The sequence below is a fragment of the Crinia signifera genome, chromosome 11 (genome assembly GCF_055691185.1).
Source record: "Crinia signifera chromosome 11, ASM5569118v1, whole genome shotgun sequence".
NCBI lineage: Eukaryota > Metazoa > Chordata > Amphibia > Anura > Myobatrachidae > Crinia > Crinia signifera.
Window position 1 is genome coordinate 117,251,189 of NC_139227.1, and position 27,196 is coordinate 117,278,384.

The following is a 27,196-nucleotide window of genomic DNA, read 5'->3' on the forward strand; positions in this document are numbered from 1 at the left end:
GTAATGCCCTGTCCTCAATACAAGTGGGCATACTCACTACTCCGAGAAGAACTTGCCAATGTTTCCAGGTTCCACCACATCTTTGTGCTCTAAAAGCTGAGCGAGAGCATCTTCCATGTAAGTCAGGACTTGTCTCTGAGCTGCAGAACAGAAGAGATAGAAGGATTAGTTTTATAAGCGATGAGCTGGATATACCAGAGAGATTGGCAAGAAACTTTACTGTATCCTATCAATACCCTTCAGGAGCCGCAGAGGAACCCCGCTCCTTCAGGCGCCGCAGAGGAACCCCGCTCCTTCAGGCGCCGCAGAGGAACCCCGCTCCTTCAGGAGCCGCAGAGGAACCCCCGCTCCTTCAGGAGCCGCAGAGGAACCCCCGCTCCTTCAGGAGCCGCAGAGGAACCCCGCTCCTTCAGGCGCCGCAGAGGAACCCCGCTCCTTCAGGCGCCGCAGAGGAACCCCCGCTCCTTCAGGAGCCGCTGAGGAACCCCGCTCCTTCAGGAGCCGCAGAGGAACCCCGCTCCTTCAGGAGCCGCAGAGGAACCCCGCTCCTTCAGGAGCCGCAGAGAAACCCGCTCCTTCAGGAGCCGCAGAGGAACCCCGCTCCTTCAGGAGCCGCAGAGGAACCCCGCTCCTTCAGGAGCCGCAGAGGAACCCCGCTCCTTCAGGAGCCGCAGAGAAACCCGCTCCTTCAGGAGACGCAGAGGAACCCCGCTCCTTCAGGAGACGCAGAGGAACCCCGCTCCTTCAGGCGCCGCAGAGGAACCCGCTCCTTCAGGAGACGCAGAGGAACCCGCTCCTTCAGGAGCTGCAGAGGAACCCCGCTCCTTCAGGAGCCGCAGAGGAACCCTCTCCTTCAGGAGCTGCAGAGGAACCCGCTCCTTCAGGAGCTACATAGGAACAATAAACAGTGTCAACATTGTGGATGCTGTTATATTATCTGTTAACATTGGGGGTGGGGGGGGTGATTAGGGTTAGGCCATGGGGTAGGAAGGTTAGGTTTTGACACTAACGTAGAAGGTTAGGTTTAGGTTGCGTAGGGGGAGGGTAAGTCTGTGTGGGGGCAGGCAGGTATATTTACTGAACCCCTGTCGTGATTCCCTCTATCGGAATACCAGTGTCCATATTGTGACAACCAACATCCTTTCCATTGGTCATCCATATGTATTCTCTTACTAATACTTCTCTGAAAGTGAGAAATTATATATATATTATATAGAATATATATATATATATATATATATACATACACACACACACACACACACACACACACACACACACACACACACACACACAAACACACAACTGATGTTTTTACAGAAGTGCTGGGAGCCCCTGGGAATGGCTTCTACATACATACTTACTACTGCCATTCATCTGATTCAGTGTAAACTAAATATTATGTCAAGTAACTAAACCTCTTATTATTTCTGTGTTTTTTTGTAAAGGGCTTAATCCCTCTCCTCTGCCCCCGGACACTGCCCTTCTCCTCTGCCTCCCAGCAATTCATGCCACCTGTACTGAACCGCCAATGCTAAGTATCAGTGGCTGATCTGAGTGACCTACACATTTCCCTGACCCCATCCCCTTCCTCCTCTGTTATGAGTTACAGAGGTGAGCATATTCCCTCGCAGCCAACTGAGCTATTAAATCACATCAAATGAAGCCACTCAGGAAGAAAAACAATTCCTTCACTTTATTTTTTAAGGCTTTGTGTTCTAGAAGGCTTTAATAAATAGGGCATTAGCCCTATAAAGTCCTGCTTGTTATTCGTCTGCACATGCATAGCCCTGACCATAAATATATTCCCGAGATGGCAAAAGAAAATACAAAAATGAAAAAAAAAAAAAAGGTTAACCATGGTTGCCTACCCTCCCGCATCCTGCAGGAGGCTCCCGTTTCAGTCACAAATCTTCTGCTGCCCCGCATTGTACTTCTAATCTCCCATATTATTAATATTCTGCCAGGGATGCCATTAAGGCGGGCATGTCCAAACTATGGCCCTCCAGCTGTTGTGAAACTGCAAGTCCCATCATGTGAGACTTCGGGTAAGAATTACATAGTTACATAGTAGGTAAGGCTGAAAAAAGACTTGCGTCCATCTAGTTCAACCTGGTATAGATATCCATTGCTGATTTGGAAGGTTCTGATATTTTACAGACAGATTATATTTCTTATTTGTACCCATGGATGTTTTTCTCCAGTAAATGTTTGTCCAACTTTGCCTTGAACGCATTTAATGAGCCAGCCGTTACCACCTCTCTGGGAAGAGAGTTCCAGAGTTTGACTGTTCTGACCGTAAAGAAATTCTTTCTACTAGCTGAATGAAATCTTTTTTCTTCTAATCTATACTCATGCCCTCGTGTCCTAGATTCCTTTCTAGTAGAAAAGAGGGTGTGTGACAGTTCCTTCTATTGGCCCTTGATATACTTGTACATGTTGAGCATGTCCCCCCTTAAACGTCTCTTTTCCAATGTAAATAGTCCCAAATTGCTTAATCTCTCCCCGTAGCTTAAAATCTCCATTCCCCTAATAAGCTTTGTTGCTCGCCTTTGGATTTTTTCTAATTCTATGATGTCCTTTTTATAGTGTGGGGCCCAGAACTGCACTCCGTACTCTAGGTGAGGTCTCACCAATGCTTTATATAGTGGCATAATTACCCTTGAGTCCCTAGTTTCCATTCCCCTCTTAATACATGCCAGAATTTTGTTGCCCTTTTTTGTAGCTACATTACAATGGGCACTACATCCTAGTTTGCTGTCTATTTGGACTCCTAGATCCTTTTCAAGTATGGAATTACCCAGTTCCTCTCCGCTAAGGTTGTAACTTGCACACTGGTTGTGTCTCCCAAGGTGCATAACCTTACATTTATCTACATTGAACCTCATCTTCCATTTTTTTGCCCACTCATCTAGAATTGCAAGATCATTTTGAAGCATGGTGACATCTTCTGATGATTTGATGACTTTGCTAAGTTTTGTATCGTCCGCAAACAAATTGTTGTTGGTAATCTTCCTGTAGTAAAACACATTTATTTAATTTAAACATGGACACATCCATATGTGGAGCTAGACACGCCCTTTGGACAGAGTGTGACACGCCCCCTTGATGGGGCATTATTCTGTTATCCTAAAGGGACATGGATGAAACTGGCTAAATCTGACCTGTTTGATATTCGATCCGACCTGGTGAGTGTTCCTGTGCACATCGGATTGGATTCTCCAGATCACATGAGCAGCACGTATGATTTATGGGAATCGGATGCACCAGTGTAAACCGCAGGTGCTATTTTAGCTCCCGCGATGTATCACATTCGATCTGGGCAATAGGTGTGTGCCGCACATGGTCTACAGAAGCGATCTCCCCGCTCTGTAACCACTGCTGCAAGTTGCTATGTCATATCAGTCCGACAGACGGCAGTGTTGGCACCGCTATGCGCCTCGGAGCCGCCCCCAATCCTCCCCCCGCCACTGGCAGCCGGAGAGAGGCTGCGGTAGCGGTGGACAGACAGATTTTAAAACTCCCATTCAAATAAAATCGGCGGCCGCTGAAAGAGCTCTCAGCCAATCAGTGGCCAACCATTCATTTGAATGGGAGTTTCAAAATCTCCAGCCCGTCCACAGCAGGTGTTATCAACATTAATACAATGCAGCCCACTATTCCGGTAGCTACTGCAGTACAATCATTCTTGTGTTCCTATTCCCTGCCTGAGGTGTCACTCACCCAGATCATAACACATGCAATTGTACAGTCAGATCATAGCGTACTAAATGACCGCAATAAGATAGTGACCCCACACAAGCGATTTTCCATAGGATCACATTAATCTGATGACCGTTTTGGCTTGTCCATTGGGTTGAATGACAGATATCTTACGCCATGTGTGAGATACTTACTATCTTTCCAAGATCGAGAACTGATCTGAATTATTCATAAGGAACTGACAAGTGGAGAACATGAAGAACAGCCGGCAGTGGGAGAGCAGCATGGGAAACAGATTGCCTGGTACCAGCGATACTGTGGGTGCTAATTACACCCCAATTGCAGTTATAGGACTGTTCTCAGGATGCTACAACTCCATGGAATGTCCTCCTTCCGACCAGACACCTTCACTCCATCCCATAAACCTTCAGGTGTTCCCTGAAAACTCACTTCTTCAGGCATCTTATCAGATCCCAGATGCATCTAATGCCCCGCTACATAGCTCACACAAAATGATCATGTGCCCTCTTCATATGCTGAAATAACCCTATAGTCCCAGGCTAACACTGCTGTGTGGCAGGACCATATAGACCAAGGGTAGGCAACTGGCGGACCGTGGTCCCCCTCCGGACCGCGAAGGGCAAAAATGCGGACCGGCGAGATGTGGCCATTATGTCTCTCCTGGCCCCATTCGCCTCCTGAAGCCTCTTCTGGCTTCAGCGGTCCCAGTAATGCATTGCGCGGGTGCACCAGTGATGTCACTGCGCACTGCAAGGGCTGAGAATCTCTGGAAGTCTGCCTGGAACACAAGCAGCAGAGGCAGGAGTGGCAGGAACGGTGGCGGTGCAGAGAATACATCGGCGGAGGTAGCGGGCAGAACACAGTGGTGGCGGCAGTGGGCAGAATACTGCCGTGTAAGTTTAAAATGTTTGGCTTTTTTTTCCCCTTTTAATGTGGTTGCTGCTTGCTGTGGAGGGGGTGGAGAAGGGAGGGGGTATCTGTTCACCCCAGTTCAATGGGATGGAGGTTTGTGGCCCCCATTGATAAAAGATTAACTTTTTTTTTTTTTTGGGGGGGGGGGGGGGGGCTTGGGGGCCTGGGCACAATTCGGACCCTATTGTTATTGGTCATTTATAATGAGGTGTAACGTAATAAGTCAATTTACCATTATACATTATTTGACTAAACCATGAAAATGGTGTAAAATTATACAACAAAGGAACATCTTAAAACAGGGTAAAGAGATAAATGGCTATTTCCCATTGTCTATGGCTGTTTAATGTTTTACAGTTGGTTCTAAAAATGTTGATCGTATAGTAATATAAAATGGTTGTGTGCATTCCACGTCCACAGTCAATAAGTCAACATGATTAAAAGGCCGGCACAAAAAAAAAGGTCAACATAGAACGGACGATGCATGAGAAAGTCAACATGAGTTTTTGGGGATTTTTTTTTCTCTTATATATAATGTTTTGTAACTTTGTCATTGATAATAAATAAATCTGACTGCACTGCGTCACCAAGCCCCGCCCTGTGACCGTCTGCAGATTGGGGGAGGGGCTAAAATTATGCGATTCACGTCATTTTAGCCCCTCAAGGCGGACCCGTGAAATTCGGAATATCATACAGCGATTTGCGGGACCCTCCCGGGAGGGTAGGCAAGTATGGATTATCCTATATAGAATATTGATGCCATTCTAGCCCCTGTTCTCTTTAAAAGCTCAGTCCAGGTTCCGCAGTGAACGCACCTCACATATACAGTAGATTACTAATGCAGGAACTGTTGGGAGAACTGGCCGACGCAGACCTAACAGTGCTGAATAAAGACAACATTGGGAACAATCTATCGGTCGGTACAACATCTGGAGTGTCAAGGTTACCCACCAAGGACCTAGACCACGTCGACCTAATGCTTGTGTCAACCTGTTGACCGTGTCCCATGTTGACCTAGATCCATGTCAACCTTTCAGTATGTCGACCTAATGACTGTCGACCATACAATCCATACCCCAGAGGGCCCTAATTACTTGCTGTGCTCCCTGCTTGTTGGAGGGGCCGGCTCAGCTGACAAGTAACCCTCTTGGAAGCGCATAGTTATTTATTCAGAGTGGGGCGTGGATATGCCGTGTGAATTTGGCCACGCCCCCAGTACCCAGGCCCCGTTCAGCCTTCTGTGGCCCTGATGATGACAGCAGCAAACTAGGTGCACACACAGAGGCCATGGCGTGTTAGATCCCGGCCTGGGAGCGAGTATTTCCAAGCACACGTCTGAACAAACAAAGCCTATTTATCTCTCCATCCGCCCAAATCCGCATCAGGCCCTTTGTGTATATAATCTTAAATTCTCAAAAGGTATTCAAGCACTTAACCCTCTCTCACATATGGCAGTCTCGGGGTTAATCCCCCCTGGGACGCATATTTTATCCCATTTATCAGGACAACCTCTGTGCAGAAAAGATCATTTTTGTAGTGGGAAAGATTCATTCATCAATTGACACCACATGGTAGCAATAGACGCATCCGGCCTCTTCCGTTTGAAGGCTACGACCAGAAAGATTTGGGCGTTCTTGTTTTCTGAGATGCGGACATAAAAAGCCCACAAACAGCCTGGACACGATGCCGATGTTGCATCTCTGCGATGGTTCCTGGACAGCGCATGAATCACAGCTGTATTGTGCGGGCATGAGATCAGTCAGCAGTATCGTGCACGGAGTTATTCGCACAGTGTGTAGGAGGTAATGGGAAGGGGGCATGTCAAACGCGGTTCTTTCTGGAAGTGTCGCTAATTCGCTCACAGTTGTTCTGGCCTCTGCGTCTGCATCATACTTGCCTACTTTTAAAGTCTCCTCTCTGGAGAAGCCCGTCAGCAGCACTTCTGGGGGCGGGGCCTGATGTAGACATCATCAAGCCCCGTCCACAGTACTTCAAATCCCGCAAGGAGGTGGCTAAAATACAAGATTAGCGTATTTAGACCCTCCCCCCAAACAACCAGGAATTGCGGTAAGTTATTGCTGCTGCCAGGGAGATGTGCGCTGGGGGTCCGCCGGTATCCGGGAAGGTTGTCCACTTTTCCGGGAGCCTCCTGGCCATTCCAGGAGGAAGGCAACCCTGGTCTTCATTCTGGCGGTAATTCTGGGTAGCTCACAAGTTTGATGTTGTGACCGATGTGTGACCAATATTGCATCTTTTCTATGTATGCAATGGATCAGAGATGTCAGTAGTCGGCAATCTCTGTACAAATTCCTGTGGCTGCAGAATTAGCATGTTTTTACAGATCCGCTTTGTATGATATCACAGTAGCGACAGCCCTTCGAATTAGGCCCGTTGGGGTATTCAATTGGCTTCAATGGGACTGAACCTCGCACCTTGCATAGGCAAATGCAGGGCGGGGGTGGAGGTTCTGGGTGCCCAGAAACCCCCATCCTCTTGGTAAGTGCTTCAAATTATGACAATAGCTGACACCACATCACGCAATATAAGAGACAGAGCGGAGCTGCCGCACATGCCCAGTGGTAGAGACTTTTTCTACCAAGTTGGCTGTGTGTGGATCTGAGTCCTCAGTCAGTGCACCGGACCAGAGAGTAGCTTACCAGGAAGAAGAGACAGGAGCCTTACCATAAGGTGGGAGAATATGTGCTTTAAAAATGCAGTAATGGTTCAATTAGGTTTGAGTATTTATTCATTATGGTTTGGCTTAACCTTTTCCTGACAATCAGGAGGGGCAGGAGGGGCAGAACGGAGGCGGGCAGGGGGTGGTAGGCAGGGGAAAGCATAGTGTTTTATGGGCGTCCCCATAAAACCGCTGGGCGTTCCCCTGGAAATGCAGATGTGTCCATTCCTGCGTGGGGCGGACGGCTGGCATCACATGGCGTCAGCACCCGCTCCGAATTCGGCGATCTGCGGCCATCTGAAAAGTAAGAATTGGCTTACGTTCCGAGACCGAAGGCTGCCCAAATCATTAGATGGTCAGCGGACATCAAATGATTTCTCCTCCGTTCAGGCCAATGCGAGGGGAGGTGTTTGCGCGCACATCCCCTGGCATGCTAGGAACGAGATTCAGGCGTGGGGGTGGGGCGGACGTTCGGACAGGCGGTGTTTACCTATTGGCTAGGATATGAATGCATCAGGGTTGAATACCCTGCCGGAATGGCTGGAAGGGTCCTGGAAATCTGGTCCGCCTCCCAGCCCCCCAGAAAGGGTGGCCAGTCTCCCGCGCCCCTAGGGGGTCCATGGGAGCAAATTACATGAATTGCGTCTTTGTAGCCCTGTCGCCCCCTCCCCCCTCTGTGTAATGCCGGCTTTGAACGGCAGGGAGCGTGGCCACGAGGACGCAATCCTTGCTGACCACGCCCCCACTCCGGATGATCAGCCGGCCTCCCCACCCCATCTACGGCCCCGCCTACCTCACCAAACTGGCTGCCTTCTCCCGGAGGGGACAGACAGAAAATAGGCAACAATACTTGTGGCACAATACTAGTATTTATCAGGTAACCTGGCATGTCCCTGCAGACAATAAGATTCTTTTCCCAGATTGCTGAAAGACTTTGTGCTCCTGTGAGGGTAGACCAGTGATTTGCACAGCTACAGCCCAGGACCCATCATTCCCCCCAGCACGGGTGAGATTTATAGGAGTGGGTCTGCGCCAGGCCAGAGCTTCAGCTGTGACCTTCCTGTGAAATGTAATCCTCAGCGTGCACATAACACCATTCTTATACACATGACCAGGGGAAGCAATGCCTTAGGGTTATGATTTACCGCCTCACATTTCCCTTTTGTATTTGCTCTAAGTGGGCTTTTTTTAGGTTGGGTTCCCATCTCCTGACAGCCAAGTACCTGAAATATTATTTAAGGAAATAGAGATTACACAGCCTGTGCTGTATTAGCCATCCCCTCCCCAGGAATAGCAGGGCCGTGTGATCACAGCACCTCACCCGGAAACCATCACTCTAGTGCTAGCGGTGTGCGTTATATTCCCATCTTACCCATACACATCACATTTGCTCGCAGCAGGCTGTGTGGGTGGGAGAAGAGATGGGGCTGCAGGGTTAGAATCAGCCACTTAAGTCTCTGATACATCCCAGGTTTATGGAACGTAGCCAGGTCTGGGGTTAGAAATCAAAGGGACTGAGAGGGGAACACAAGCTGCGGTCTCAGACGTTTAGCTTCATTAAAAATAAAATCCTGTCTTTAATGGGAAAAAAATCTGAGATTAATAAGTGTAAAATGAAATGTAGTTCATTGCAAAGATCCGATAAGATCAGATCTACTGTAGTTAAACGGTAAATTGCTGCCGAGGTTCCCCACGTGAATCTGAGCTAATGCCTAGTTTACCCTACCAGACAATAGCATATTCATGCCTGCTCTCCAGAAAAAACGTAAACCTCCTGCACCTCTGGAAGGTCAGGTAGATCTCCCATATTCTGTTGATGTGGCCAAGGTGGAAGGATAATCACCGGTAATCACAGGACTGCGGGGAAAAGGGGCTAAAGTGATGTTACAGTAATCGCCCATTTCATAGACCTACTTTCTTCAGTGTTTTTTCAGAAGTGGGTGGGGCTTCATTACATCAGAAAAGGTGGACAAATCTCCGGAAGTGTGTGTGTGTGGGGGGGGGGGGTGGGGGGGGGGGGTCTAGGGTGACACTTCCCAGGAAGACAAACATCAGGAACCTGCAATTTACCCTTGTTCCAATGAGGACTAATTAATGTAACTATATAAGACATAGCAGATGTTACAGTGAAACAAAGTGATAAAAACTAATAAAACCACTTCCTGTAAGAGACAGCTACACATACACTCATACACATAAAGTGATAAAATTATAACGTACTGATAAGAGTACAGTCTCTGTCCTTGCTGATAAGAAGCACAAAAGCACCTCAGTACTGTGCCGTATACAATAAAATCAAAGGTATGATGGGACCGCAGAAGTAACCAGTGCAGATATCTACTGTAGTACAGTATGATCAGGTCCTTGAGATGTATCAAACAGTGTAAACATTGAGTGGATAAGTGGACCAGTGGATAAGTTGTCCACAGTAGGGTGGCCAGTCACCGGGATCGGCGGGATCCTGGGATTTTGCCCCCAAATTGCCGGGATTAGGTCACCGGGATTGAAAAAAAATGCCCCGGGATTGGCTTTCCTAGCCCACATCAATCAATCAGCTTGTACCTATCATTTTAAAGGTCATACTTTAAAACTGCTTGGCTAACATGGGCAACTTCTCCCCGGTCCACTTGTCCATTCATTACATCGCTTGATACATACTTGCGTACTATTGAAGTCTCCTCTCTGGTAGAATCCCAGAGAAGAGGCTCCGAAACGCCACTTCGGAGGTGAGGGCAGTCGTGTCACTAGGCCCCGCCCCTGCAAAATGCTGTGATGCACGGGCTAGCAAGAAGGGGGTGAGGCAAAATTCCATGTCCTATAGCTCCGCCTCCTCCATACACAGCTGCAAATCTGAGAATTTGCAGCCATTCATGGGATGGCGAATCTGGGTGTTCCATCCAAATGATCACTTGATGGAAATGGAACTACATTCAGGAAAGCTCCACCAACTAAAACTCAATAACAAGCTCCTCCCACCGTGTCCCGAAACACAAACATTCTGTTCATAATCGACAAGGCTTTCCGCTCAACAACGATATTCTCTAGTGTAGAGAACTGGATGGTCCACATGTACCCAGATCCAGAGGGGAATTCATAAACTATCCTATAAAAAGGCGTACGCCCCTCCTCACCTCTGTTGGTGGAATTCAAGTGGTTTGTGCCCCTGCAGCCACTAGATGGCTCCTTACGGAGCAATTCAAGTGTCCCTCGTATTAGGGTTATGTTGTCCATCCATCTGATAGGCGAGTAACTAGTTCCTGATCATTTACTATAGCATATGACAAGGTTCATGTATCTTTAAACCCTAGGAGTATTTACTAGGCCATGGGTCTTCAAACTGCGGCCCTCCAGATGTTGTGAAACTACAAATCCCAGCATGCCTTGGCACAGTTTAACACTCCCTTATAGCAAAACTGGCAAGGCATGCTGGGATTTGTAGTTTCACAACATCTGGAGGGCCGCAGTTTGAAGACCCATGTACTAGGCCATTTGACAGATCTTATCAGAACTGAGAAACGTGACAGCATTTATTCCTTTTTATTTGTTACACTTTAGCTTGTAGTGAAGCAATTTGTTTTTACGCTTGAAGATAACAACACACCCAGGGCACAATTCAGGGCAGCATGCATGATTACCCTGCCGATTATCAGTACACTGAACGCATGTGGGAGCGGTCTGTAGGAAAGTAACTAGCGAAGCCTTCGCTGTCCATACGCAGGGCGATTGACACCCTGCGACCATTTGGGGGTGGTATTGCAGAGTTTTCTGGGAGTGCCCCGGAAAATACAGGCGTTCTCAGGCCGTTGGGAGGGGGGAGGGCCGCTGACGTCAACAGGTCTGAATGTTTGAGTGGTTTTGGGGTGACAGAAGTGGGGAGTGGGTTATGCAGTTGGCCCACGGAGATGGGATGCCTCTGTGCATTTCTTATATAGAATAGCGGAAGTGTAAAATAGATTATTGACATAGCTATCATACTTGCCTACTCTGTCAGATCCTGCGGGATACACCACTTTTGGGGGGTTGTCCCGCGCACCCCCAGAAGATTGGCACCCTTCCCGCATTCTGCCCATTTCCTAGAGAAATGGGCAGAATAGGGAGCTAAATAGAGTTAATTTTTGCCCCACCCCTAAGTAAATTTGCTACAATAGTAGTAGTTTCCAGTAAGGAGGAGGAGTCTAATTATGCAATTAGCCTGGCCATGCCCATGCTGCCATCCAGCGGCTTCTCTTCTCCAGCCACCTCCAGCAGAGGAAAGATCAACTGATCTGCAGATATATCTACTAGTGTGTACCCAGCTTTACTTTGCCTTGAGAACCGAGGCTAGGAATTCCTGACCTAGAGGGTAGGACAGATCTTCAAGAAGAGAGTCCCCAGAGTTTCCCTCACAGTGGTTCTCCTGTCCCGAGTGCTGAAGGATGACTCTTTGAAAGTCATGAGGCCTCCACCATCCTCTTACAGGACTAGTTTATATGGGACCTTGGACAAACTTGTTATAGTGTTTCCAAATTTATAATGCAGGGTTAAAAAGTGACTTTTTACTTCTGATGGTCAATAAACGTATTTTAAATACATTTTGCTTGACTTTGACCTTTGTTTAATGAAGGAATGCCCTCAAAAGGATGAAGAGGAGAGGTTGTAACAGGATGCGGTTAATTTGCCGGCGGTCGGGATCCCGGCGGTCGGAATCCGGACACTGGAATCCCGACCGCCGAAATCCCGAAACTTTCTCCCTCCGTGGGTGTCCACGACACCCATAGAGGGAGAATAAAATAGCGTGCCGAGCGTAGCGAGGCACCGGGCCCGCTGCGTGGCGAGCGCAGCGAGCCCGCAAGGGGGGGCGATCCATGTCCCCCCCTTGTCGGGATTTCGGCGGTCGGGATTCCAGTGTCGGGATTCCGACCGCCGGGATCCCGACCGCCGGGAAATCGTATCGGATTCGTTGTAACGGTAGGACGACAACGGTAGGGAGGCTGAAAGTTTAGCTAAGATAAGGCTTAGGCCCAGGGATAGGAGTGATATCTGCAGGCTGAGACGCTAAGGGCCTGATTCAGCATGGGATACCATCCCAATGGTTTGCATACTACTCCAGTGTTGAATGAACTGCAGATGACTTTGCCGTCCCACCTTAGCCGCTATATAATTGACATGCTGTGATGTTGATGGGGATCGCTCTATAAAACAGGGTACCTGCATCTCCCAATGCAGATTTTCTGGCCTAACAGAGCAGTTTAGGCATACTCTGATGGTCGATGGCTGTGATAATAAAGACCATCGATGTTGCGGCTTAGAACACAGCACTCGTATCTGCGATGCTGGCGGGGGGGGAAGGGATTCCTCAGATAGCAGTAACATCTTTTGATGCGTCCTCGCTGAACCATCCCCCTGAGATGCCAATAAACATGAGGGAGGTTTATGGAGAAATGCTGATAATGGATGGATGTCTCTGTGGAATATGTGATCATGTGGTATATGGAACACGTAGGACCACAGCTGTTGGTGTATCTGTAGTCAAACTTACATACCCAGTAACAGAGCAATTCTGATGGTCTCACAAGCATTCCACAAGATCATCACTAACCCAAAACATGATCCTACCTCTTTTCCCCCCAACATGCGCTTATGCGGCGAGCGATTCATTCACAGGACCAGCTAGTAAAATTAGACCATGCTTTACTTAGGCAGATCTGATTGATTTAGCCCCACATCATATTAGGATGATACGGTCTAACATGACCAAACTGGTTGACGGTATTGCTGTGTGTGGTCTCCTGAAGCATCTCAGATGACCACCACCCCCTGTGTAAGAACACAGCTGCTACTAGCCAACAAGAAGGGAAAAGTGATATTGTAGAAGAAAGGGTAGTGGAGAGGGTGGGTGTTCCCCCCTGTTCTCCCTCTAAATCATTATAATGTGCCGTCCAAGTCATTGTGTGGACATTTATAAAGAGTTACTGAACCTTATCTGCAGGACAACCAGGGGTCTCATTCCTGCTGATACTGGACAGACTTGATAACCATAAGTGGCATGTCATTATGTCCCCGCTACACATGGTGGAGAATAACGGCACTGTGGGGGAAGAGGGTGGGGTGATGATGATCATGTGATTAATTGGAAATTGCATCATTGGCCCCTTCTGACGGTAGGGGCCTATGTGTGGGTGCAGACCACCCAGAAGACTTGCCCACTCTTCCAGGGAGCAACGCTGCTACTTATCCTGAATCAGGCCCATAGTGCGTACACACTGTTTTGCAAAAGATATCATCAGGCCCACATCTAGGAGTATATCTGTTGCTGACAATATACTCCAATTGAGCTGCATGTAGAAACAACAGAGGACGTCACTAACGGCCCCAGGAGTGCACATCGCTAGCAATATTGGGCCTGATTCAGCCGATAATCAAATTTACAGACCGAGCGATTATCCAATGATTGCTCATGTGTACCATACGCATTGCGCACGTGCGATGGAGAATAGCGACAGAAAACCCATATGGATAGTAAACGCAAAGCAACTGGGAGTGAGTGACAGGAAGCCGGCTTTCGGGAGCGCCATCCTCCATCAGCCTGTCTCAGGGTCAGAGTTAATCCCATTTGCACAGACCGGGGAAATCGTTTGACAGTCTGTGAATTGCGTTTGGATCTGCGAGTGGATATCGGTCCACGAGCCAATCCCAATTCACTCGCAGATTTTGTTCCTTTTTGTCTGGGCGGCTATTGCAGATCAGCAATCAGGTCTGAATCAGGCCCATAGTGCGCAAACACTGGGCGATTTTATATCTTTATCACCAAATTCATTTAAAATATGGTCTACTGTCTACCCAGCCTAACTTGGACGTACACAGGGCCTTATTCAGATCTGAGCTCAGTACAAATTTGTTCTTAAAATGGGCAAAACCATGTGCGCTGCAGGTGGGGCAGATGTAACATGTATAGAGAGAGTTAGATTTGTGGGAGTTATTTTGTTTCTGTGCAGGGTAAATACTGTCTGTTTTATTTTTACACTGCAATTTAGATTTCAGTTTCAGCACACACCACCCAAATGTAACTCTCTTTGCACAGGCTACATCTGCCCCACCTGCAGTGCACATGGTTTTGCCTATTTTCCGAACAAATTTGTACTGAGCTCAGATCTGAATAAGGGCCATAAATCAAATAAGATCAGGGCGACCCTGCTTTGTTAATGGAACAGGCGCATACCGCCAACTTTATGGAGTGCTGAGGGACATCTGCGCGCACCGCAGCCTTGCGGTCTAAATTTTGGGGCGTTCCCGCGGAAAGCGGGACAGTTGGGAGGTATGCAGATGTAACTGTCAAAGTGTGGCCCAGGGATTGATCTATAATAAGTGCAGGGTGATCACCTATTATGAAGGGCCCCGGCGTGGCTCTCTACACCCCTGCACATGCGGATAATGATACGAGGCTGGATTGTAAAGTAACGCCTCCATGGCTACAAGTGTTTTTTATTTTTTGAACACTTTTTTTTTTTGTACATGATATCTCAGTATTCAACGTAGTCCCCACCCCTTTCTAATACAATCAGTCCCCCGCGCGTCCGCATGGGGACCGATGTTTTGCTTCTGCCTATTCCTCCTAGCAGTGCGGCCGGGTTTCCCATGGTGACGCGGGTGCCCGCCTGCTTCCCCATAAGGCGCTCACAGGTCAGAGACACCATAGAGGGGTCTCTGATCTGCGAGCGCTGGAGAGATAATTTGATGGTTGTCGACCATTTCTCCCGGGCTGCGGGTGGGTGATTATGCAAATCCTCCATTCGCAGCCGTGCGGGGGAACCGGCCCGTGCGGACCAGAATAAGGTCCATAATAAGAGACAATGGGGCAGATGTATTAAACCTGGCGAAGAGATAAACTGGAGATAAAGTGGAGAAAAAGTGGTAGGAGATAACGCACCAGCCAATCAACTTCCAACTGTCATATTTCAAACACTGCTGATTGGCTGGTGCGTTAACTCCTTCCACTTTTTCTCCACCTTATCTCCAGTTTATCTCTTCGCCAGGCTTAATACATCTGCCCCAATACTACAGTATGCAGTTGTATTACATGGAAGAGTAACTGTTTAATCTCCCAACCCAATATAACAGAGTAGTTCCTTTTTCTAGTACAGTTTTAGTATAAGGATTCACGTAGTTTTTGTTTTGTAAAAAATGATAAAAAAAAAATAAGGAAGAAGATATTTGATTTGGGAGGAACAGGCTTCATATGTTGCTCCCTATTCCCACTGCAGCTGACCCCCCCACCGTCCCTGTGAGTCCGGAGCGGCGGTGGCTGACCTGTGCAGTGTGGAATGCACGGCTGTCACACACATGCTGCCCGATCCCTTGCTGACACAGGCCTATTTTAGAACACACACGACCTGGAAATAAACAGCCTCTATGAGGAATACAAACAGTGCTGAGTCGGGCAGGACATGCCCTCCAGGGCTGCTGGGCCCATTCATGCTGGGTATTTAGGCATTACCACGCCGCCATCCAACTGAACGCTGAACATCTCTAGCTCATAACAGGAGATTAGGTTTCAAAGAATTACTGGATAGTGGCACGCAGGGACCAGAGGGGGCTAATACATACATTTATGCTGCATCACACTCTGCCGACATCTGTCCCTCTGATACTGTACATCATGGCAAGCACAGCAGCACACTGATACGGTGTCCATATCGACTTACGTCGAAATACAACACAAAAAAAACTTGTGTTTACCTTTTCATTGTCAACCTAATGCTTAAACTTGGTTTAAAGCAGGATTTCGAAATATTGTATAAAATTATTTTCAGTCTTTGTTCTCTATTCAATTAAAGTCGGATCCATTCTCACATGCATATGTCGGAATGGATCAGACATGCCCTATTCAATGCAGCCAAATCAGACTGTCGGATTTGGCTGCTGCTGCTGCTCACCCGGCCGTCGCCGTCACGTGGGATCCGCAGCTATTCCGGCAATCCACCATATTGAATAGGTCAGAAACCCCTCCGACGGCAGTTTCGACTGTAATTGAATATAATCCTATATACCTGTGTTTACATACTCTCTGCCTATGTTGGAGTGGAATGAATCCGATCTGAAGCCAAGTGCGGGGTCATCCCCAGACCGCAGCAATGATCATACAGACACGGGTTAAACCAATGTGCGAATCTCTACGCTAGGACGGATCAGAACAAAAATGGTCCGGAAGCTCACTTGTGAGTTAGGACTTGCAACAATGAACATAACCGAGCAGATTTCCCGGTGAAGAAGAAAAATAAATAAATAAAGCCGCCAGTGACCTATTTAAGCGCCTTCTGATCGAGATGTTTGGCAGGAGAGCCCACTAGCCAGATGAATCCAGCTTGTCCACCGACACATGTGCCCAAATATTATTCAGTGGTCGTCAGACACTGACATGTATGGGCAGCACCAGTATTGCAGAATGAATCATTTCTATATACAGTAGTTGTTGCTGAATCTAGTTTTCAGGCGCAACATATAGAAGTCTGGTAGAGGTCGGGTCTCCCTTATCCGTGCATTCCAAAAACCAAAATATTCTGAAAACAGTGTTTTTTTCTGAATATTTCATTTGGGTTTTTTTTGTTCCCCCCTCCCGACCCTTTTTTCCCCCAGACTTACACCCCCCCCCCCCCCCAATGTCCACGGCGGCCTCCGGGATTCCTCTCCAGTGGCATCTCCGCAGGTATGTTGGTGATGTCCCCGGCACACTCGCGCAATGCACCCCTGGGACCAGAGATGCCGCTGAAGGATATCCTGAAAGCCACCATGGACGCCGGGGGACACTGTGGACGTCGGGGGACCACCAGGGGACCAGGTAAATATGGGACAAAAATATATATATTACAAAATGTGAAAAAAATCCCTTATCCAAAATTCTCGTGGTCCCAAGCATTTTGGATAAGGGATACTCAACCGTACTAATTTTGGCATAAAAGATTAAAAAACCTATATGAAGTTGAATATATATATATATATATATATATATATATATATTTATATATATAAAAATATATAAATAATCAGATCACTTTATGTATAAAGCCGCGTCTGTTTCTTGCTTTCCAGAGTCTCCCGAACGGACCTCCTGTCATCTTTCTGTATAATGTCAGTGATGTGATTGATTACATGAGGAAATGTATGCTGCTGATCACATGGACATGAAGACTGCCTTTATCACTGCAGTGACAATGACCCTCTGTCTCCTACAGCCCTCAATTCTACCACTTGTTATCTGAGGCTAGAAGCAGCAGACAGAGAGGAGACACTGATCAGGGCAGTAGGGACACACTCATCCAGAGATGGGAATACACTCGCTGTGGCCTAGCCTCTGACACAGGCACCTGTTCACTACTTGAAATAGGAGCCGCTTTTAGATAAAAGTGGAACTTCTAGACCTACATCATAGCTTCTCCAGATCACCTTCTTATGTATTCGTGAGCGCCAAGACTGATCTGAGCTGATAATTCATATCAAAGAGTTACATAATGGGGAACCTCACAGTCTTTAGTGTTGGCCACCCAGTATCATGTCAGCAGAAGCGTTGTCCAACGCCTACCAGGCAGGATCAGTGGGTATGAGATCTGGCTATTCACTGGAGAAAGCCAATCCAATCTCTTACAGCTAGATTGGACCCAGTAGCAAGACCAGCCCAATTGCAAAGATTAATGTGGGGTACAAACCAGGATGACTCGCTCACGATGTGCAGAGTGGGTCCGATCCGATGGCGACCCGCACCCGGGAGTATGGTCGTTCATCAGATCCTACCTGCAGCAGATAGGATCTGAAGAACGACCGACCGACCCACGGGACCACGCATCGGATCGGTATCGGTCCACACCAGGACAGAAGAGGGCCCAATCACCACACAATCTACATCCAATCGGTCGGAATTGGATCTAGATTGATGGGATCGGACCCTGGATATACCACTATGCTGTGATGTGCCTGGAGCTCTTCTTATGTGTGCCACCAGAGCTACAGACGTTACACCCACCAAAACAAGTTCAACTGTTATTCACTGGTCTCGTCCTGCTCCAGTCCTGTCTATGTATTCTGGGCATATGAGACCACCCATCTCGGATGTCAGTGGGTCCTGATCTGGCTGCTGGCCCCTCCTCCTCTTGTCATCCGCTAATCATCATTGGTTGGCGGTGGCTGTTGTTGATCTCCCTTTCACATGGTGTCAGTCCTGGTTCAGGGATCGTTGCTTAATAAGCTTCTACAGCAGGGGTGGCCAACCGGTCAGAGGTAAAGAGCCGAAAAATATCGGTAGTCAAGCTAAAGAGCCGACATCATGCGCGCGCCAAAGGCGCATGCGCCAAAAAAAGGGGCGTAGACTATTTTGACCCCTTGGGTGGGTGTGATACAAATATGCCTCCAATATTGCAGTGCCATATATACATATGCCCCCAATAGTGCCAGATACACATATGCCCCCCCCCCCACTGTGCCAGGTATGCACAGCATGGTGCCGGGTATGCCCCCACAGTGCCGAAAAGCTGGTATGCCCCCACAGTGCCACAAACGGCTATGCCCCCACAGTGCCACAAACTGCTATGCCCCCACAGTGCAAACTTCCCAGCAGCAGCACTCACCGTTGTTGTTGTTGCTGCTGCTGCCAGGCGGGGAGAGGACAGTCTGGTGACCCCCTGCAGTCCTCCTGTCATGTCACCGATGGGAGGAGAGCACAGCACACTGCGCGTCTCCTTCCCCCTCACTTCCCTGTGACTGGGCCGCCCACCAATCAAAGGTCGCTGGCCGGTTCCTGATTGGCTGCTGGCCCACGAGCTCTGATTGGCGGACGGCCCAGTCACAAGGATGCACAGTAAGGGGTAGGAGAGATGCGCGCTCTCCTCCCCTCAGAAGGAGAAGGGATTCAGGGAACCGGCAGCAGGGGGGACTGGGACAGTTGGTGGGTGGCGGGCAGCAGTGGGAGCAGGAGCCGCACTTTACAAGGGGGAGAGCCGCATGAGGCTCAAGAGCCACGGGTTGGCCACCACTGTTCTACAGAGACTGTATATGACATGAATGGGATTTAGAGAAGACAAGTTCGGCTTGGGGAGGAGCTGCTGGGGTGTCCTGCTCTTACACTGTCCCCACTAGCTCCCTATGAGAACATAATGGCAGCTGGGAAAAGACTGGTATGATTTTTACATGAGGGCATTTCCAACTCTACCCCCTGTGGCACTACACACTGAAAACAATTAGCAGAAGTCTCTCCTGTGTTCTGCAAGCAGATACGCCTGGCGCAGACTGTACAGTGTTCATCTGGGGGTCAATGTGTTTTATTTGTGTGTTCTTTGGCAGACAATGCAAAGGATTGTTTTTTTTATTTTTCATATGGGGACAAGTCTGTTTGTTTGTTTTTTTCATATGGGGACCAATGTGTTTTTTTCATGTGGGCCTTGGCAATTGAAAATCTTGTTTGATGTGTCGGGAGTTGAAAATCAACTGCATTATGTACTTGGATAGCTGCCTTGTAGAGTCTCTTCTGTCGTCACATGGCTCATATCTGTATGGCGGAAGATGACAGTAGACAGGCTGTTTGCAGTCATGTTACCGCTGCAAACATGTCTGTTAAATTTCCAGTAAATGTCCACAAAATATTATCTGGCGACACCACAGTAGCTTAGTAAATAAAAAAAAACCTTGCAGATCTTTTGTAGTTAAAACGATTCGGTAGAAAGATTTTCACCAGTGTGCAGAACATTACAGGGGCCTTCATGAAAACTGGTGCATGAAATCTGCTTTATCTCATAGTAACCAGACTTTAGGTTTTATTTGTGGCTAAATAAAATTAGATTTAACCCACGTGTCCCAGCTGGTTACAGGCGTATGGCTGTACCGTACTGCAACACAGTGCGGCCAGGCAGAATCTGATTTATGTTCACAAATGCTCCCCACTATTAATTTATCAGTGGTGAATATGATCTAAGTATTATTCATACCTCCCAATTTCTTAAACCTAGGAAGCGGCCTATACAAATGAAAGGACGTGTCATATGCAAATTATGATGCAGTCGGCCACACCCCCTTTTCGCCCTCTGTATAGCCGAATAGATGCTGTGCATCTATTCCTTCAGGCTGGGGGGACTCCCAACTGCTCCCCGACGTGGGACATTGCCAGCCCCAGTCACAGGGCATCCAAAACCACAATAACTGGGAATGGGTCATTAGGTTAACAGTGTCTACGTTTACAGTCAAAAGGACGACATATGAAAAAGATCGACATGCCAGGCAAGTATGGGGAGAATAAACAAACTCCACACAAGGCCATGGTGGAAATGGAACTCAAGACCTCAGTGCTACCCATTACACAAGACTTAAGAATTATTTGTTTTTTTCCATTTAAATGAATAATTAGGGCCCTGCACGTTCCTAATCCAAATCTCTTAAGGAACACTGTGTCAGCCCATCTCCTCCAATTGGACGGTGAAATTATTTGCACCGAAACAGATGCTCGCAACTTCACACAGTTAGGCTGCGACGGATATTGAACCCAGGACCTCAGCGCTGTGAGGCTGCACTGATAACCGTTCATTGTTACAGTATCAGTTACAGCGCCGTACGCGGTATCATTGTATCAATGCCAATGCACATGTATGGTCACCTTCAGTGAATTCTCATAAATGCCACAGTAATGGACAAATTATTAGCACAATAGTCTAGAAGTGTCTGATACAGAGATGCGCACAATGATAACGGGTTTTGTACCTCTCTGATGTTAAGCAACCCCTGAATGAATGCACAGAATCTGTACTGAGCATGTACAAATCAAATCTGCACTGGCTGGCATCACAAGTGCCCCCTGAGCTGCAGCATGGTTGACATTGCTGCGGACGTTTTGGGATGGGGAAGGTGTGACAAGGCCAGTGACAGTGAGTTAAGGCCCCCATACACTATGCAATTTGGGCTCAATTTCGCTTGATTCCGGCAGATCGGGACGAAAATTGTCCCAAATCGCTTAGTGTATGACATCGGATTCAAGGGCGTAACTACCATAGGCGTAAGGGATGCAGCTGCTATGGGGCCCAGAGCTGGAGGGGGCCCATCTTTACTGTCTAAGACAAAGTAATATGTTTTACATACATTTATCACTATCAGTTGCTAAATAGGGGGCCCTTACAAACTTTTGCTTTGGGGCCTTTGAATATCTCGTTACTCCCCTGATCCGATTGGAGACGAGATCATAAATCTTATGTGCAGACATAAGTGGCACATTGCAAGTGCTTTTTAGCACCCATGATGAATCGCATCCGATGTGGAGGGATGCCGGGTGGATAAATTGAAAAAAAAAATATATATATACAAATGAATAGGCGCCCACTGATTGGCTGAGAGCTCTCTCAGCCTATGGGTGGCTGTCCATTCATTTGGGGGAGCTGCCAGGGAAGTCAAGTCGGCCTAGTGTATGGGGGCCTTAACTCCAATACAGATGATTCAACGCAGCAGCGAATCAGAAGAGTAGTCTATTTACATACGCTATTAGTATACAATTGCACAGCCTCTGCGCACTAAGGGCCTTATTCTAGTTCACTCTTTCTGACAAATTCCTTCTTAGATGGACAAAACCATGTGCACTGCAGGTGGGGGGGGGAGGGCAGATGTCAAATGTGCAGAGAGAATTAGATTTGGGTGAGTTATTTTGTTTCTGTGCAGGGTAAATACTGGCTGCTTTATTTTTACACTGCAATATAGATCTCACTTTGAAGTAAAACCCCACCCAAATCGAATTCTCTCTGCACAAGTAACATCTGCCCCACCTGCAGTGCACATGGTTTTGTCCATCTAAGAAGGATTTTGTCAGAAAGAGTGAACTAGAATAAGGCCCTAAGTCGCAGTGTATTAGCATCTCAGAGACAGGCCCGAAATACTGTGAAAGGAGTCCTGTAGCTCGTTATGCGCTAGTTTATATCATTTGGTTATGTGCTGGCTTTTTTCTCGTTACGTTCTGCTCTCTCTATTTCAGCTTCTGTAAGTTTGTGTTCTTGACCAGAGGAAGGGAGTGGAAAGTAGCACGTGAGGACAGGGCCTGAGCCAGGTCAGAGGAGAGACGGTACCTAAGGAAATCAGTCTAAATGAAATGCTTTATAAAATCCAATGATGGGGAAGTCACAGGTGGATCGCTGTAAGCAAGACCCAAACGCGGTTTACACGATGAAACATCGCCTCTGCAAACAAATAAGTGAGAGACAGACAGAGAGAGAGACAGAGACATCTTTGGACACTGTGTTCCCAAAGAAAAGCAGTGCGATACAAGATGCAGTGAAAAGCGCCGGGCCGTGATACTGGAGATTGGTAAAGACTAATGACTGCCCTTCACTTCCAGCACAAATAAAAGTGTCAGGAGAACTCTCCAATGAGTCCGTGTAGGGCATGCCTGATGAGGAGAGGGGGTGCTGGTAGCCCCCCTTTTGCTGGTACAGCTACTCTGTAGGAGTTCATTTTATTTCAGTCTCAAAAGAATAAGGGGCTTTTCTTTCTGCCAAGTAGCGAGACGCTCTGTTGCCTCACAAATCCTAACTCGCGGTCTCTTTTCACTTCTCCCTTGAAAGACCTTAATGGGGCTGGCGCTGTATATTCCCGGACTTTACAAGTGTACAAGTCTTGCTCGCAAGTGCTTTGATTCTCATGGTGCCGTGTTCCCATGTGCAGAGCTGGCAGGAAATGGGCGCAGCCCTCTTCTAGGGCATTATTCAACGCAACCAAAACAATGCAGAAATGTTGGTTATACAGTATCTGTGTGTGATGAAGAAGGGATGGTGGCTGGACTGGCACCAAGGCAGGGACAAGCGGCACGGGTCACATGATCCTTAGCTCAAGCTGAAAATAAACCCCACTGGGGGGCAGATGTATCAAGCCTGGTGAAGCGATAAAGTGGAAGGTGGTAACGCAGCAGCCAATCAGCTCCCAACATTTTCAAATCCAGCCTATAACATAACAGCTAGGAGCTAACTGTCATGTTATAGGCTGGATTTGAAAATGCTAGCAGCTGATTGGTTGCTGCGTTATCCCCTTCCACTTTATCGCTTCACCAGGCTTAACAAATCTGCCTTTATTAATTAATACGCATGAAGGGCTTCATTAAGAGTTGGTTGTTCCTTTATTTGGGGGACATGACTATCCACTACACATGGGGCCTGATTCAGGTTGGCTCGTGTAAATTCGCTGACTAGAGAGCCCATAAACGCCACTCGTCCAGGGTCAAATTCGTATCACGACGAGAGATCCTGAATCGGACCCATAATGCACATGTACCAAAATGCATCTGAGATTTGCACTGGTGAATTGATGTTGCGTCTTTGGTTGCAACACTGGGATTCCATACCTTTCAACTGCACCTTTCTTGGCCGGTAGAGTACCGGGTTTTTTTAATGGTCTGTACCGGCCAAAAAGGGCTTTGTACCGGTTTTCAAAGTTTCACAGCTTTATTTATGGGCCATGAGGCCACACCTCTTTACCCACAGCCACACCCCTTTTGCTGATATGTAACAGTTTTCTGTCCAGCTGAATTGGAGGATATGGGATCTGCGATACTGGCAGAAGGTGTATTGTGTCTGCTTGTTTTCCTTCATTGTATATATGCCATAATATCCTTTTCATCCATGACCGCTATGCATTACCCACTTTTGTTATTTCCTCTCCGGTAGAAGACCAAAAAGGCAACATGTTGGGGTGCTCTATTTGCATAATTTAGCCCCGCCCCATCGTTGCGGGCCCGCGAATCACGGTATTTGTGAAAGAAGCTGTGAATTACACAGGTGCTCTACCTGGTTACATTCAATCCTGCATTTCACCTGGGTTTAATCATCCACAGAAGCTGTGGAAGTCACTGGTGTCACAGGGATAAAGGCACTGTATCATCCGTCTGCTAGCCATTGCATCTATGATTGGCTAGGTCTCTGCAGTGCATGGCCACACCCCTTAAACATGGGACCTTATAACAGTTCCTATAATTCATCTATATATCCTTCTTGTGTCCATAAGGAGGTGACCTGAGAAACCTCCAAATCCAGGGCCTTATTCTGGTTCACTCTCAGAGGCAAATTCCTTCTCAAGTGGACAAACCATGTGCACTGCAGGTGGGGCAGATGTAACATGTGCAGAGAGAATTAGATTTGGGTGAGGTTCTTCCTTCAAAGTGACATCTATATTGCAGTGTAAAAATAAAGCAGCCAGTATTTTCCCTGCACAGAAACAAAATAACTCACCCACATCTAATTCTCTCTGCACCTGTTACATCTGCCCCCCTGCTGTGCACATGGTTTTGTCCATTTGAGAAGGAATTTGCCTCTGAGAGTGAACCAGAATAAGGCCCCTAGTGAGATCGCTTGGGAAATACCCAGGAATCACCCCGTGTGTAGATATACCAGATCTGACTAATGACGTATGGCCATAGCAGGGCCGTAACTAGGGGGGGGCTGGGGGGGCACGCGCACCGGGCGCTGGAGGCAGGGGGCGCTGGAGGCAGGGGGACGCTGGTGTGACCAGCGGCAGCAGCGGGGAGCTAGCGCCGCAGCCACATCAAAGATGGCCGCCCGCCGCCGCCCCCTCGTCTCCCCGCTCCCCCGCTGGCTGCCCTGCTCCCGTCCCCTCACGTCTCCCCCGCTGTGTATGCGGGAGAGACGTGCTGCTGCGGTATTGCATATGCTGCTGGACCGCTAGCCAATGGCCGCTCGCGGTCCAGCAGCCACCAGTTGATTGGCTGCTGGACCGCGAACGGCCATTGGCTAGCGGTCCAGCAGCGGGAGTTAGAAATCATACAGCACAGCAGCAGCACGTCTCTCCCGCGAATACAGCGGGGGAGACGTGAGGGGACGGGCAGGCAGGCACAGGCACACTGACAAGCCTGCCTGCCTGTCTGCCTCCCGCAGGCGGGGGAGGGGGGGGTTCTATCCCCCTTGGCAACGAGCACACTGGCATTCTATCCCCCTTGGCAACGAGCACACTGGCATTCTATCCCCCTTGGCAACGAGCACACTGGCATTCTATCCCCCTTGGCAACGAGCACACTGGCACAGATCAATCCCCCTCGGCAACGAGCACAGAGGCACAGATCTATCCCCCTCGGCAACGAGCACAGAGGCACAGATCAATCCCCCTCGGCAACGAGCACAGAGGCACAGATCAATCCCCCTCGGCAACGAGCACACTGGCACAGATCAATCCCCCTCGGCAACGAGCACACTGGCACATATCTATCCCCCTTGGCAACGAGCAGAGGCACAGATCTATCCCCCTCGGCAACGAGCACAGAGGCACAGATCTATCCCCCTCGGCAACAAGCAAATTCAGTCCACCTTGGCATCGGCATGAAGCCCCTGGCATTGAGCATATAGGTAAGTGGCACTTATGTGTCAAATGTGTATGGTGTGTTATACAGTATGTCATGGGCATTGCGTCGTGTTATATAGTATGACATGGGCATTGCTTAGTGTTATAAAGTATAAAGAAAAAAGTTTGGTACCGTGTTAGCCAGTTGATAAGAAAAGTTTTATTGTTCCTCAGTGAGAAAAACAAAATAGCAATCTAGCAAATATGATACCTTTTAATGGCTAACAAAAATAAATGTTGTTAAAATGCAAGCTTTCGAGACTTCTTAGGTCTCTTCCTCAGGCATTACGGAGTATTTATTTGTAATGGGCATTGCGGTGTTATATAGTATGTCATGGGCATTGCGTAGTGTTATATAGTATGTAATGGGCATTGCAGTGTTGTATAGTATGTAATGGGCATTACGGTGTGGCTGGGGGCATGGCTAGAGGCTCACAGAGCCTCTGGGTCATGCCCCCATAGCGGCAAAATGGGGGCGTGGCCGCGCGGGGGAGCAGCGATTATAGGCCACGCCCCCAAATTAGGCCACGCCCCCCCCCCCCCCCCCCCCCGAAAATTTCGGCGCGCCTCCGGCGCACATCATCACTAGGGTGGGGGGGGGGGCACCAAAAGACTGCCTTGCCCCGGGCGCCGGAAACCCTAGTTTCGGCCCTGGCCATAGGGTTCACATTCGCAGAGAAGTTCAGCTGGACCCTTTGTCTTGTGTATATGGTGATTTCTGACACAACTTTACCATGTAACAAGATTATCAGTTTGCGGTTAGTGGAGGAACATTATCCTCAGAATGTCCCAGACTCGCTCTTTCATGTGCCATATCTTTTTCTTCTATTCAAACGTATCAGTCGGTCCTTTTGTGACGGAGAGGGGACATCAAACCCCGGAGGGGGGCACAGATCCCTCTCTATGTTTACGTAACTTGGTCAGCGCGCTGATCCCAAAATAAGAATCTATCAGGATGAAACCGCAGATCTCGGGCCCCCACCCTTATATACCTGCCTTGCTTTACCTCTAAACCCCAAGCCCCAGGTGTAGCTTTTAAGATCACAGGGAACGCAGGGAGAGACCAAACTCGACTTTGAGACTAATGTACATCTGATAGGATTGCCCCAGGCGGACTGGAGTCTTCTGAATGTGATTACAGTAACAGAGTGTTGTTGCTTTATCACAATTACCTGTAATCTCACTGCCAGATAATGGTGTTAACAAGACCTCATTCTGTACAATAGGACAGCTGGGGACAAGCTTCCATGAGCTGGGGGGGGGGGGGGGGGGGGGGGGGTACGCTTTGAAGAACAAAAAAAGGACTTAAAAGAGCACAAAAATGAAAATAAAATAAGTCGCTCGGCAAACAGGATTTTTCCTTGTAGTGTTCTTGCAAAGTAAACTTCTGCTGGGAGATTTGCAAGAGATGATGACAGGGCTTGGACTAAACTGTGCGTTATGAAAATGAAGTTCTTTAATGATGACAAATGGGGTTCAGCTCAAAGCGTCTGACATGATGGTGGCACGGTGTGGGGAAACTTCAGAGGGAAGGGGCTGCCTGCGACATGT

The 27,196-nt window shown here is 48.1% G+C and overlaps 1 protein-coding gene across 2 annotated transcripts in view; it reads right to left on the minus strand.

Annotated features, from left to right (window-relative positions):
• Positions 1-27,196, minus strand: part of CSTPP1 (centriolar satellite-associated tubulin polyglutamylase complex regulator 1) — a 134,333-nt gene that overhangs the window by 86,504 nt on the left and 20,633 nt on the right. For both annotated transcript variants that reach the window (XR_014465465.1, XM_083164453.1), the window contains exon 2: positions 38-140. Coding sequence is in view for 1 of the 2 variants with exons in the window: in XM_083164453.1 (XP_083020579.1) it covers positions 38-140 (103 nt within the window). In the remaining variant the exon portion in view is untranslated. The remainder of the gene's footprint in view (positions 1-37; positions 141-27,196) is intronic.